Source organism: Podarcis melisellensis, assembly GCF_964234715.1.
Source record: "Podarcis melisellensis genome assembly, chromosome: 6".
NCBI lineage: Eukaryota > Metazoa > Chordata > Lepidosauria > Squamata > Lacertidae > Podarcis > Podarcis melisellensis.
In genome coordinates this window covers 65749163-65763987 of record NC_138538.1, presented here as the reverse complement: position 1 = coordinate 65763987, position 14825 = coordinate 65749163, and the positions used below count along the sequence as shown (strand labels likewise).

The following is a 14825-nucleotide window of genomic DNA, read 5'->3' as shown; positions in this document are numbered from 1 at the left end:
TCCACCTCCATCGTTCAGCCCGGACGCTGAGATCCAGCTCCAAGGGCCTTCTGGCAGTTCCCTCACTGCAAGAAGTGAGGTTGCAGGGAACCAGGCAGAGGGCCTTCTCGGTAGTGGCGCCTGCCCTGTGAAACGCCCTCCCATAAGATGTCAAGGCAATAAGCAACTATCTTACTTTTAAAAGACATCTGAGGGCAGCCCTCTTTAGGGAAGTTTTTAATGTTTAATGCTGTATTGTGTTTTTAATATTTAGCTGGGAGCCACCCAGAGTGGCTGGGGAAACTCAGTCAGATGGGTGGGGTATAAATAAAAAAAAAATATTATTATTATTATTATTTTATTATTACTGTTGTTGTTCTTAATGGTTTAAGTTAACTCATGCTCAACCATACTTCATAAATGTATTAAATGCAAGTGACTGAAACATAGTTCTTAATTGTTTAAAATATTCTGAAAGTGCTCTGATTTATGTAAAGCATAGAAAGCCCTTTTAATTGTTTCATACACCCACTTTCAACACAGGTCGGCTTTAAGAGTATAGGACTATCTCGCCTTTTTGAAAGGGCATATGCAGAAGGAAGGCTCCATGACTTGGTAAGTGGCCGGCATAATAAACCTTGTAATGTGTTATTCCTACAAATGCTATGTCTGTTTAAGGCCCAAAATCATTTAGGCGCATGATACCTGCCATACCAGCATGCCCAGTCCATAACATTTGATAGAGATGCTCTTCTCTGTGTCCCATTGGTACCCATATCCAAGCAAGGCATGGCTGGTTGGGATGTGCTAGATGCTTGGGATGTGCTTACCTTTTCTGAATCTATTTATTGATTCATTTATTGGATTTATACACCGCCCTTCGGAAAAGAGCTCAGGGCAGTTCACAATATAAAAATCAAAGAGAAAAGCACAAATAAAGAGTTAAAACAGAAACAACAAAGCAATAATTCACCCCCAAACACATTTTAAAGGCTGCAGAATGTTAATTGGCCAAAGGCCTGGTTGAATTTTCCCCAAATCGTGAGATTCCCTAACTCAGGCTGTGCCTCTCGTTCCTTTTCATAGCCTAGCTTATTTATTTGCTTCATTCAAGAAGACATTTGACCTGCCAGAATGAGGATTCTTTTGCAGCTGATTCCCCCTCCCCAATCATTTTGGTTTCACCTTCAATTTAATTCTGTTGTTGTTGGTTGTTTAATTGCCATTAGATTTCCCTGTTGTTTTGTTTGAGTGTTTTAAGCCACCCTAAACATTGAAAACGCATGTGTTGCAAAAAAAGGGTACACCATCATTTCTTAAAATAATAAACAAACAAAACAATAAATATTTCAGTAAGTTTCTATTTCTTATCACACAGCCCTTCGATCAGAAAAAAGGAGGACATGACCCAACTTTTGGAGGACTGTATCTCAAATTAGCACGCCAAGAAATCGCGTATTTGGAGCTCACTCCTGATGTGATCCAGGATGCATTGCAGGTGCCTCTTTTGACTTGCATGTTGTTTAGATATAAATTATATTTTCTTCTTCTTCTTCTTTTAGGCTCTTAAACATGATTGCTTTCAGGATTCAATTGGGTGCAATTATAACTTTTCAGCATTACTTACTATTGCACTGGCAACCTCTTTTTCCTATGAAAGGAACAGTGACGTGGAGCATGTGATATTCTCGTTCTCTTTGTTTAATCAGCGCAAATTTCTTTGCAGATATTCCATGGCAAAATGCCTCTCCCCTGGATAAAAGATTCTGTAGATGGCCTTAAAAATCATCCAAACATACAGTGGGAAAACAATTTAGTATCTGCAGAAATTTACGGTGTTGTGCCTACATGCACTGGACTTCCACTTCAAATAAACTTGGTTCATTTTACTCACACATCAGTCAATGGAAACGGTAAGGCAATAGAAATTTATCAACTACCAAGAACAGTGATTAACTAGGGTGGTATCTACACACGTATAAAAAATGCCACAAAAATGTTTTTTTTTAAAAAAAAAGTTTTGAAAAATACATTAAATTTGTCATAGCTCACTGTCACCATCTAGAGTCACATTTGTATATTACTCTTTACAACACACTTAAAACGTTTCATTTGCAGCTGTATCGCTGACTCCCTAGGACTCCCAGTCTTGGGTTTTACCATGAGAATGGTAGGACCTCATTAAAGTGGTACAGGAAAAATATATAAGGACAAAAAATGTAACGTGAGGTATCCCTATGACTGTGTTCCCAAGCACATTGAGTTGGAAATGACTGGGTTTCAAATATATTTAGAATAAAAGATGCTGGGGGGGAGGGATTAAATAAGCATTCCAGGGTTACAGTTTTCCCCCATTATTAACTGTGAGACAAATAGCAGTGCTCAGGGCAAATTTATCCCTTTATCAAAATAATATCAAAATAGAAACAAAATAATTGCATTTTTATATATCACATTTTGCATAATAATTATTTTATAGCATGCATTTGTTTTATTTGCTTGCTTTTAAACAGTTCAATTATCCATGAGTCCCGAGCCGACATCACATTTGAGTTTGCCTGACTTGCTTAACATCGATATGAAACTGAAAACCAGATTGTCTGTCAGGTAAATAGACTCATTGATACATAAAATGACGAGATGCAATTCAAGTGGTGCAAATGTGCCCTCAGTATTCGTAAACTCTTTAACGTATAGTTGCCATAACATCACTATAATGGGTTTGTTTGGTTTTTTTTCATTTTTAGCATGAACAAAGATATGCTCGTGACGATGGGAATCGTTGTCCCTGAATTCCAGGCTATAATACAAGAGAATGTCAAAATGGTCACCAATATCCCTGTGAACGTTGATGTCTCTATGAACATTAAGGAAAAGACCTTCAAACTTGAACTTCCACCATGCAGAGAGGAAACTGAACTCATGTCTTTCAGGTAGGGGTAGCGAAAATTGGTAGAACACCCCTCCCCCCCCCTTCTCCCGCAATACATTTTATAATTAGTACTTGATCTCTGGAGTTAATTATTTTATATTATCTAGTGCAATGGACTTATTTCAAAGTTAAACACTCCAATCAAATTTATGGAGGTGTCAAGTTGAGATTCACAGAGTTGAAAGAGAGTGCTTTAAATTAAAAATCAGCTTTAAATGCTTGAAGATCAAGAAATATGTTTAAAATGTTTGACATAAGCTTTTTCATAGATAATTAGATTGCACAGAATAATCCTATAATTTGAAACCGTATTGTAAGGTTTATATACTATACAATTTTCCCCTCATCTCTAACGACATTATTAATTGTTACTTTGACATGTAAATATACAGTCAATACAACAGTGTTGCAAGGTAGATCAATATTGGTATCTGTTGTCTGTTTATCTGGGTGACAAACTTCCCATTGGAATTCATAATGGCCTTTGGCATTAAAAAACCCCCACAAAAAAACACAAAAATCTGAGTACTAGTAAAGTTAAAGCGAATGGCATAAACTGTGTAAACAGAAAGTATTTCAAAACCTTACCAAGCAACGTATTTTTGCATTATTTGGTGAGCCAACAAATGAATAAACTTAAAATTACAGTTTTCTACATAACATCAAGAGGAAGAATGAGCATATAAAACTTGTGGAAAACCTAAATCTGAAGATTAAAGCAGAAATATTGGAAACCCTCCAGAGAATGCATTGTCCAAAATATAGCCTACATTTCAGTGACAAGTTGTTGAAAAATATAAATAGTACTACCTGCATTCCAGTTTTTAAAATACTTATGAGCAAGACCAATAAAAATAGCTTCACTTCACATAGGTAAATTATTTGCATGGCTGATCACAAATGTGATTGATTATGCATCCTTAGAGGATTAATTGTTTTTCATTTTTCTTTTTGGTGAAAGCTGGGAGAAGATTTAATTTTTCTTTTCCTTTGGTGCTACATTGTATAGAATGGCACAAATAAAAATCGTTAGGAAGGACACTTCCATTTTGAAGGGCATTATTCTTTTTTCTTGTCCTCACAGTCCTTGTACTTATCCTCACATGCTGGTACATGTACCTTCTACCTGTTTTTTTCCCCCTGTCAAACCTTCCTACATGCTCCAGTATTATCCAACATTCCCCAATCCCTCCTAACAATTTTGCATGTTGGCCTATGGAATTTGTATGGATGCATAAGTCTGGCAGAATCGGTTAGAAGACTGGCCCCTTTAGCCTTGATTACTCAGTAGTTAATTAAGAAGCGGTGCAAGTATCCTAACACAAGGAATGAGTGGAAGATGTTTAGTATCACATAATTTGATCACTCTGATCTGATGGTGGGAGTGGCCATTGCTTGAAAAAAGTGGGCATTAAGATGTTCTCATGGCATTTGATCTCTGATTGCTCTTCTCAACCAAGAACGTCATATGCTGATGTTGCAGTCATTGAACAGTGACCAGATACTTACGAGTAAGGAGCCTTCTGCCAAGTCACATGATTTGTTGTGGCTCTCTGTACTCACCAGGGACCTGTTTGGAACCTTTAGGAAGTTCCTTGTAACTTTCCTCCACCCGTTCTTATTAAAGTGCTAGGGCTGGATCAGGCAGCTGATTTCTGCAGAAAACAATATGTGACACCTGTGTTGCCACTCAATTTATTGGCCGTCTCTTATATTCAGTGGGGAAGAACTGATCATTCAGTTCAGTGGCAAATGTAGACTACTGGGTTAAAAAAAAATAACAGTACTGAGAGAAAGATTAGGGTGGGGGAGTGATGCCAACTATTTCTGCCTGGAGATACAAACCGTAGTTTGGTGACGGTTTAAATTATTAAATGTGAATCAAGTGAAAGCCACTTCCTTTTAATCTATTCTGCCCAGATGAGCCATCTTAAAATGCAAGTTGATTTGTAATTTCTTTCATCCCCTCAGCTTGTCTGTGAGAATATATTTTGTCCCTTTTCTTAATAAAAGAAATAAAAAATTCCTGAAGGTTCTAGCTAAGCTTGGTGTGGGGTGCAGCTGTCATGCCCTTTATCTGAGACAGAGAACTTGAACAGAAAACAAAGCCTGTGGGTGATAAGGCGTCATTTATTTATTTTGACTTGACTGAAGTGCTCCATGTGAAGCACAACTTGCATGTTCTCTACAGTACCCTCAGCACTGCAGGCACCGACAAGAGGAAGAGAGAGAAAGATAAAAGGAATGCAAATCCGCCTTTCAAATAAAGTAGATTAGGTGTTCTTAGGCTTCCCTCACAGTGTGTGAAGCCCATTATTCTCAACATGGGAACACCGACCACCTCTCAGTTCACAGCCAGGCAGGTCACTTCTACCCATCTGTGTTCACAAAACAACCCCCAGGTGACAATATCTGTTGCTTCCGTGAAATACTAACGATGGAAAGTGTGTGTTTTAATGCATTTTGAAGCCATGTAGTTAGAAATGTAATGCCTGCATCATAAATATGATTGGACTACCAGCAGCTTAGAGATAAGTTTGTTAAAATGCTGTTGAGTGTTTTACTGCTAGTGTTTTACAGCACAGGATGCCCACCTCCCTTGGAATCAAACTCACTGGATTTAGTAAGACTTGCTTCTGAGTTAATATGCATACAATCTGTGGGATGTGGAAAAGCAGTAGTTTGCTTGGAAGCAAATTGCTCATGTCAGCTGACTGACTCAAAGGAATGATATTGTAATATCACCTGATCACATTCATAGCAATAGTTTTACTTATTTTATGTGACTAATAAGCCAGTGAGTTAGGCTAAGCTAATCCAGTGAACATCACAGCTGCAGACTGAAGGCTCAGCCTATCCACCATGGTAAAATATCCTAGCTATATTTCTATGCACCAGAAATAACAACGTGATGTTTTTGCTATTGAAATTTGTGCCTTTAACTGATTAATAGATTGATCATTTAAGATTTTCTCCCCTGAATGGTTTCCTTTGTTCTTTTTTTTGTCCACTGGGGGCAGGACGGAACATGCCCCACAACCCCTTTCACCATGCTTGCTCATTGCACACAAGTAACCCATGACAAGGGCTACGTTTTTAACAGAGATCCTATGATACAGGAAATACCTTTGTATCTAACTGCCCTATGGAAAACATATCATTGTACCAGAGCTTTTGACTTCCTTATATTTTGAAGTATGTCCTTTCTGCAGCAGTGTCCCAGACAGAACAGAAACCCATCACTTTAGCAGCTAGGATATTGATTAAATCCCAGTCCTGGGATTGAAACTATGTCAGTGGCTTGTGCATTGTTTGTTTGTTTGTTATGTTTTTAACTTTAGTAGAAAATTAGGAGCAGTGAGCATGAAATACTGCCTTTAAGTTGAAGTCTGAAAATGGCCACCCAAAATAGATGACACTAACTTGATTTTGTTTTAAAATATGACTAGTCATGGCTCCCTCATCATTTTTGCCTAGTCAAAATTGTACCTAGGCATTTGGGTTGCCTAGGTACAATTTATAGAGCAATTTGCAAGGAACTCCATGTGTGATTAAGTCCATACTACAAGGCACAACGCAGATCATTTTAAACATATTTGTGCTTCTAACACAGGATTTCTCCCTCTGTTTATCCAACAGTGCTACGACATCTGTTATCACTCGCAACCTTGAAGAGGCACCTGCAACCAAGTCTACTCCACTTTTCGTCCCTCAAACTGTGTCTAAAATAATAAGAGGCTCATTTGAGTCAGCAGAACAACGGAATGAAAGAAGGGTAACCCATATTAGATTTTTGTGTGCGCTTTTTTTGCTTGAGAAATGTTTCTTTTACATAGAAAAGAAGTTGTGTGAGCTATTTTTAATCTGCCCCCCCCCATAAAACATTTACAGTTCAGTCCTATACACATATACTGAGAAGTAAGTCACATTGCGGTCAATGAGACCTACTCCCAGGGAAGTGTAAAAACTGACCTACTGTTACAAATATAAATTTAGCAGTCATAAAAGCACTATAGCTACCATAAAGCATTTATTGGTTATTCATTAAAGACAAATTCCCATTACAATCAGAACTTTAATCATGTATTTTATTTCAGGATTCTGGGGGGATTTAAAACTGGGATGTAATAGGTAGAGAACAGTGTCAATGAAGAACATAATTGCAGTTCTCAATGTCAAGTAAATAAGTAGTGGCCTTAATTTAAATAAACTTAGCTATGAATAAATCCTACTATGCGTGACAGCTCTGGGATGTAGTTTTAATGGTGTAGTGGATGTAACTTACACCAGGATGTAAATTGATGCAACTAAAGATGTTAAGTCCTGAAAGGCTGAGAACAAAACCCTAACGTAAATTAGAGCAGACGTATTGAAATCAGTGGACTTACATTACTTCGCACTGGAAATCATCCTGTATCCCTCCCCATTAAATATTAGGGCTTCCCTTAACCATTGGTCGAGATGCTGCGCTTTATATATGCAGTGTTCCAACTGAATTACTGATCTTTACCAAATAATAATGATGATGACGAGGCAGAAGTCTGAGATTGCAATCTCTCATGCTGGACTATGTTCATCATCCATCCAGGACCAAATTTCTGCAGAACAGTCAGAACATTACAGGCCTGCCCCTCGTCACACTGAGTGTGTTGAAGCATGCACATTTGGATGCAGGGCTTGCGTTGAATGGTCAAACATTTATGCTGGGTGCTCCATAGATGACTCTCTGTACAACTTGGCTGGCGAACATACTTTTAGAGTAACACTCAAGCAAGGTAACTCTTCTTTATTCTATGATGTTTGTTGGGGTGTGTTTGGTTTTTTTACAAAATGCAGAGGGGTTCAGGGAAAAGAACCGGAGCAATATTTCCCTGGACAATTGGCAGTCCTTCTGGATAGTGTGGGTTGTGTCATATGGGACTGGTGGTGGTGGAGAGCAGCTCACAAACGGCTGTGGTCATGCTGTAGTTCAGTGTCATCTGTCGGCAAATGGCATTGTGAACCACAGTGGATGAAAGCCTAGGAAAATATACAGAAGAAGATGTGCACACAGAGACATACCATAAAGACTTGTGCTTGGTTAGAACAGACTCATTGAAATCATCTTAATGACAAAGATATTATTATTATTATTATTATTATTATTATTATTATTATTTATTATTATTATTATTATTTATACCCCGCCCATCTTGAACAGGTGACAAAACAATCTGAGGTTTAAATTTTCACTACCATAGTTCTCAAGCTGGTCTTTCACTAGGCCTAGCAGTGAAGCCACAGATTATGCATGGTGGTCACATAACACATTCATATGCCATACAAATCAATGGACCCAACTGGTGGCTGCATGTATCAAAAGCGCCCATTGACTATGTTTCAGAAACCATGATTTATTGCATAGATAAACCATGCAGTAACACTAATACTAACTCTATAATTTCAGCTGAGAGAAGAGCACCCATTGAGAAGTTACGATTGACTGTTCAAGGAGGCGCTCATTCTAGTTTACCAATGGTGCGTTTGACGAGAGATGAAGAAAGACATTTAAGAAGAATTCAGGTATTTATGATAGCAATACGTATCACCATGTGGGAGGGGCTACTATCCATATGTTTTATATTCTACAACTTGTTCTAGCTTTCGGACAGCGTGTGCAGTATTACATTTAAGGCGTTAAACTCAAGGGTGGGGAACCTTTGACCTTCCAAATGTTGCCGGAGTCCCATCAATCTCAGCTAGCATGGCCAGTCGCCAAGGGTGTTAGGATTTTGAGTCCAACATAGGGCTGCCATACGTCTGGAATTTCCTGGACATACCCAGGATTTGTTTGCCAAAAATAGCGTCCACGCAGAATTTCCATAAATCAGTTAAAATTAAAATTGCTCAAAAATAGCTCAATTTTTTAAAATTTCAGTTTTATTATGCAAAAGCAAAGCTCAACAACTTTTGTGTCTGGATTTTCTCTTATTGAAGTATGGCAATCCTAGTCCAACAGCATCCAATATCGTGAACTAAGGAAGGAATTAGTTGGAGACTGATCTTGATTGTATATGTGACCTATGCATTTGTGTAAAACGTTTTCTTGTGCCCCACGGAGGTCCCTTTGGTGCTGCAACAATGTAGGAGGCAGCAGTTACAAGCTCTTTTTGCATCCACAGCAGGCGCAGTGATTTTTGCCCCCGGAACCACACTCCATTGTCTCTTGAGACAGATGGGTGCCAACAATTTTGTGCAAATGAGAATCTGCAAATTAGCTTTCCCCCTCTGGCCAGATAAGAAGTACCTTGTTTGCAAAATGTTCTATTCAAGCTTAGAAAACTTAATATGACTGTGTTTGTTTTTCTCTGGCTACTTCCCCCATTAGCCCATCAGCAGCTCCAGCGAAAGCGATAGCTCTAGTGATAGCTCTGACAGCTCAAGCAATGATTGGGATGACCGTGACGACGATGAAATGATAGATATGAAACAGCAAGAACGTTATCAGAAGCACCCCAGGAAGACTTCTTTGAAGAGCAGCAGCAGCAGCAGTGACGACAGCAGCAGCAGCGACAGCAGTAGCAGAAGCAGCGATAGCAGCAGCAGTAGCAGCGATAGCAGCAGCAGTAGCAGCGATAGCAGCAGCAGCAGCGATAGCAGCAGCAGCGACAGCAGCAGCAGTAGTAGCAGCAGTGACAGCAGTGACAGCAGCAGCAGCAGCAGCAGTGACAGCAGCGACAGCAGCAGTAGTAGCAGCGACAGCAGCAGCGACAGCAGTGACAGCAGCAGTGACAGCAGTGACAGCAGTGACAGCAGCAGCAGCAGCAGTGACAGCAGTGACAGCAGCAGCAGCAGCAGTGACAGCAGTGACAGCAGCAGCAGCAGCAGTGACAGCAGGAGCAACAAGAAACAATCCAAGGGACGCCCAAGCAAACAGAAGCATGTTAAGGACAGCCACATTGGCAGTGGCAAGAGACTTTCAGTAAGTGCTTTCCATGAAACAATTGCCAAATTGTTCCTCCATTTACCAGAGTGCATTTGATTTACCTTTTCCCCCTTCTTCTTCTTCTTCTTCTTCGTCTTCTTCTTGGAATTTAGAAGGAATTGCGAGGTCTGGAACTGGCTAACGCGAAATACATGGCACACAAGGCAAAGCAGCAGGTGAAGCACCAGGTAGTTTTGATATTCTTGATTCTTTAAAATGGGCTTCCTCTCCGAGAAAGACGGCAGAAATCCATGTCACGCAAGTCAACCTTCTTTGGGGCAAACTCACCCAAATAAAAGGCAGTCCACCAGTGAGACTTTTTCTGCACTATTTTAAACGGTGCCTAGGAATGTAGCCTGCATGATTTTGCAACATCAGATGCTGCAAATAGAGTTGGCTTTGTAACTCTTTAGTTACGAACCCTCTGTGGCTACTGTCTGTAAAGAGGTTGTGAGCCATCCATGTGTCTGAAAAGCACTTGGGACTTTGGAGAAAGGGGGGGGAAAGTTCCACCTTATAGTGTGAGTGATAGGTCCTATATATCACAGTGTCATCTCCTTCTCATGCTCTCTGTTTATTTCTCTTTACATTTTATTATTATTATTATTATTATGGGGTGAAAATCAGCAAGCATCAAGCAGTTCATCATCATCCTCTGAATCCAGTAGCAGCTCTAGCAGCGACTCCAGAAACACCAGAAGCAGCAGCAGAGACAGAAAGCAGAAAGGTGGAAGGAGCAGCTTCATGCAGGAGGTAAGTTAATAAAAGTGAAAAAGAAGCCATTGCTTCAATCCTTAGCTTAGGTCCAGATTTCAGTCAGGTAATTAATTTACAGGAAGTGGCTAGCAGAGTTGTCAGTTTTTCTCCCTACCTTTATTTATTTCCTGTTTCTTTAAACTGTGATCTGAAGGCAGTCCTGTAACAGGAAGTTTTAAGGGTTTGATATTTTAGTCTGCTTTATATACAGTCGTACCTTGGTTTTCGAACAGCCTAGTTCTCAAACATTTTGGCTCCCGAACTATCGAAACACGGAAGTGACTGTTCCAGTTTTCGGACGTTCCTATGGAAGCCAAACGTCTGACGTGGCTTTCGCAGCTTCTGATTGGCTGCAGGAGTTTCCTGCAGCCATCAGAAGCCGCTCTTTGGTTTTTGAACATTTTGGAAGTCGAACAGACTTCCGGAACGGATTACGTTCAACTTCCAATGACTGTATGCTGTAAGCCGCCCAGAGTGGCTGAGGAAACCCAGCCAGATGAGTGGGATATAAATAATTAAAGTTATTATTATTATTAAATACAAGAGGAAAGCATTTTCAAAACAGCTACAATTCTTGTTCATGTGTCTGTCCTAGTCACAGTGGAGGCTAGAATCTAATTGCGATTAAACAAATTAATGTGGTTTCACTTGCCTTATGCTTTGGGTGACATCTGTAATATTGTCGCTGTTTTTAACGCGGTGTGTGTGTAATCTTTATAAAATGTTTCAAGATTTCTCTTCTAATAGTAAGTGGTATAAGAATATTACTGAAGAATTAAGAAAATGTTACTCTTCCCCTTCTAATCTCTGGTTCACCCTTTCAATAGCACTTTCAGAAGTACAAATCAAATCAGCCGGGAGAAAGCTGGGTGGCAGAGCATAAGGAAATGGAAGCAGAGTTCAGCTCCCCCTCCCCATGCACCCTTTTTAGTGTCAAATGTGGACCCACCCTCCCATTTTATAGATGAATGGGGCAGGCAAATAATTACACCTCTAGATAGACATCTGATTTTGCTCTTAGACAGCATGAAGTACATAAGGTGTCAACCACAGACTTCCTGCTACAGTTCCCAAAGTTTCCTGTAAAGAGTTTTGATTGTTAAACCATGCTGGAAATTGTAGCTCAGTGAAGGGATTAGGTGCCTCCCAGCATCTCTTAGTACCCTTAACAAAGTACAGTTCCCAATAGTCTTTGGGGAAAGCCAGAACTGTTCAAAGTGGTATCACAGAGCTTGAAATTTATGGTGTGAATGTGACTCTAGCTGAAGGCAACTGATCATCATAGGCATTAAAATGGTGCCCTTTCATTTTTCTGTCTTTCAGGACCAGGACCATGGCGATTCACTACGACCTTACGTTACCATTGTGGCTGAGGCAGTTAGGAGTGATAAGAAAGAACAGGGCTACAAATTTTCAATGTACATGAAACATGACCGCTACAAAGCCCAGATGAAAATAGTTGGAAGTGAGCTTGCCAGAACCAAGTGGAGAGCATGTCTTGATAGTGTTGTGCAACCTTACACACTCCAGGTAAAAAACAAAACATTTTTTAAAAATGTGCTTTCATTTATTTTTGTGGTTTGTAAGACAATTTTCAGCAATGCTTCTCTGAAGCTACACGCGAATTTTCACTAATAATAAACATTGAATAGATTCAGAACCAAGGCAGAGCAGTTCTTATTTTTTAAGATAATAAAAACCATTATCCCACACTAGCTAGGAGGCACAGATTATTACAGGCAGATCTGCTTAAAGTTGAAAGTTCACTAAAAGCATCTCCTAGAATGTAGAGGAAGAAGTTGCCGCATCCTTGTGCAATAACTTGAAAAGAGAAGTGTTCCACACAAGCACAAAACATACCTATGCCAATCTCAACATGCAAGTTTGTGAGGGGTGAGATAGTTTTTAAACATCCCTTACCAAGATCATTTAGGTTGTCCAATTGCTTGTTTATGAACTGCCAACTCATAAGAAAAATTTAACGGTGGTCTACAATACAGTTACTAAAGCACTCTTTGGATTTTGTGATAATAAAACACAGAGCAAATGGCCAGTCCCAAATTCTCTCATAACAAAAATATTTTCAGCATATAAAACAGGGGCACACACACACACACACACCCCCGCAATGCAATGAAGATTCCGTTGTGATAGGATCCAAATGGGTCATTGGCTTTTCATTCCCATGGTATTAAATAACTTTTTTTTTATTTCCTACCTAAGAACGAACTGAGCTGGGGAGACAACTGCAAAGATTACAACATTCGAGTAAAGGCTTCCAGTGGGCTGGTTGCAGGACGGGACGCATTCGAAATTGAGATGAAATGGACAAAGGTTCCACGCTATCTAGAGAAATGTGCTGCTTGGTATAGCATCCACCTCATTTCTTATTAAACCTAATTGTTGCACATATTGGGGGGGGGGTTAATTTTAAAAAATCTGACTGAATCCTATTTTGATTTCATCAAGGGTTATGGATCTCATTCCTGGTATTGCATACATGAAATACTTCACAGCGGTTTATCAGAAGAATCCTTCACGTCAGGTTCTGTTCAGAATAGTCCAGTCCTCTCCATGGACAACGGCTACAATCTTGAGAGTTCCTGGGGCATGTATTTGTTATCTCTTTTATTAAATATGGGTTATTAAATAAGTGTAGTTTGTCTTCAGGGAAGCAACTGGGTAGTCAGCAAGTATAGAGAATATATATTTTCAGGTTTAATTCAACCACATACCATCAAATTTGGGTGGTACACACACAGCAGGCCCTCTACTCCCTAAAAGCAGACTTTTTTCCCAAAAAAGAAAGTGATGTGAAAGTGCATTGGAAAGTGTGGAATAACAATTGCTTGATTCAATGTCTTATACTGTATTGGCCTGAATATAAGCCACACCTTTAAAATTCAAGGGGGGGGGAGAGAGAAGACAATACTCGAATATAAGCCACTCCCTTAAAATTCCACAGGCACTCACATCTGTTCCATTTTACCATATGTCTGTTTCAGTAGTGATGTCACTAAAAGCTCTTTTTTGTAAGGTCACAAATTTAAGCCACACTTCAACATTTCACAGTCGGAATTTGGAAAAAGAAGAAGTGAGGCTTATATTCAGGCCAATACGGTAACTTGCCCCAAACAAATCAAAATGTTGATTGCTCAATCAACAGGCCCCTGGAAGCAATCTGTAGGTTGGATCCATATTCTGTTTGTATCCTTTCCACAAACAGAAGGGATATTTTCTCGGTGCAGCTGCCTATATTACTTTTCATGCTCCTCCCAATAGTCCCCAACATGTGGAGAAGATTTTGAGGGGACACACAGAACTTTAAGGGGAAGAAAGAATCGACAAAGATACCACCATCTCCACTTCCTCTAGTGAGAGTGGAACTGCTGAGTTTAAATTGGGATGTATCCCTATGGGTTTAGAAAAAAAATTAAAAAAAGAAAGATATGTTTTAGTTTATGTAGTTAAATGATAAATCAAAACACAAGCTTTGTCTACAGCCACATTGGTCCTTATACATTCATTCTTTGTTTTCTAGGAAACCTTTTACAGAGATGGCCTCTGTTTTCCATTTTCTTTACCCGCTTTCGAAACTCCATATTATCAATCTTCAGCAAAAAGGGCATATGATTTATTTGAATTAATGTCATGGGCACCCAAAGGAGGTGAAGGTAAATTAATACTTTACTTACATCAGGCAAGTCTTTAAATTTAAAGCATTGCCTGTTCTTAGCTTCTAACAGGACCATTTTGCAAGCATATTGTTTCTAACTTTAAGCCTTCTGTTTAGCAATTATATATTGTAAATGGATTTAGTGATTTTATATGGATTTTCCAGCTCATTTGATAAATTTTCAAATAATTATTATAAATTATGATGTTCTTCTTCTGTTTTGTAACCCACCTTGCGACCTTAAATACATTGAAATGAATAAATAGATAAATAATTGACAGCACAGTCCTATGAACGTAAAGTCAGACATAAGTCCCAATAAGTGCAAGAAGACATACGTATGCCCAGAAAGTGTATATAGATTACAACCACATTATCATCGATCAAACTGCCAGAAGGAGTTTTCTTGCTTGCTTATAGCCACAAAAAGGTCATTTATCCATGATCAGGGTGGGCAGCAGTTATGGCCTGGCGCAGTGCCCCAGGACTGGGGGGGGGGAGCAGCCCTCTTCTCCAGT

General features: G+C 39.4%; 1 protein-coding gene and 1 long non-coding RNA gene across 2 annotated transcripts in view; both read left to right on the top strand.

The window, feature by feature from the left end:
• LOC309372192 (vitellogenin-1-like) overlaps positions 1 to 14825 on the top strand; it is a gene marked incomplete at its 5' end in the record, with an annotated part of 32175 nt that overhangs the window by 13410 nt on the left and 3940 nt on the right. The window contains 13 exons of the mRNA XM_081915489.1: positions 523 to 594; positions 1358 to 1477; positions 1706 to 1892; positions 2493 to 2586; positions 2727 to 2912; positions 6551 to 6686; positions 7500 to 7686; positions 8358 to 8473; positions 9279 to 9638; positions 9732 to 9872; positions 9989 to 10063; positions 10503 to 10628; positions 14173 to 14305. Coding sequence (XP_081771615.1) covers positions 523 to 594; positions 1358 to 1477; positions 1706 to 1892; positions 2493 to 2586; positions 2727 to 2912; positions 6551 to 6686; positions 7500 to 7686; positions 8358 to 8473; positions 9279 to 9638; positions 9732 to 9872; positions 9989 to 10063; positions 10503 to 10628; positions 14173 to 14305 — 1933 coding nt within the window. The remainder of the gene's footprint in view (positions 1 to 522; positions 595 to 1357; positions 1478 to 1705; positions 1893 to 2492; positions 2587 to 2726; positions 2913 to 6550; positions 6687 to 7499; positions 7687 to 8357; positions 8474 to 9278; positions 9639 to 9731; positions 9873 to 9988; positions 10064 to 10502; positions 10629 to 14172; positions 14306 to 14825) is intronic.
• On the top strand, positions 11958 to 13239 carry LOC309371749. The gene is made up of 3 exons (XR_014169273.1): positions 11958 to 12161; positions 12855 to 12997; positions 13101 to 13239. It is a non-coding gene; the product is annotated as an uncharacterized lncRNA (long non-coding RNA).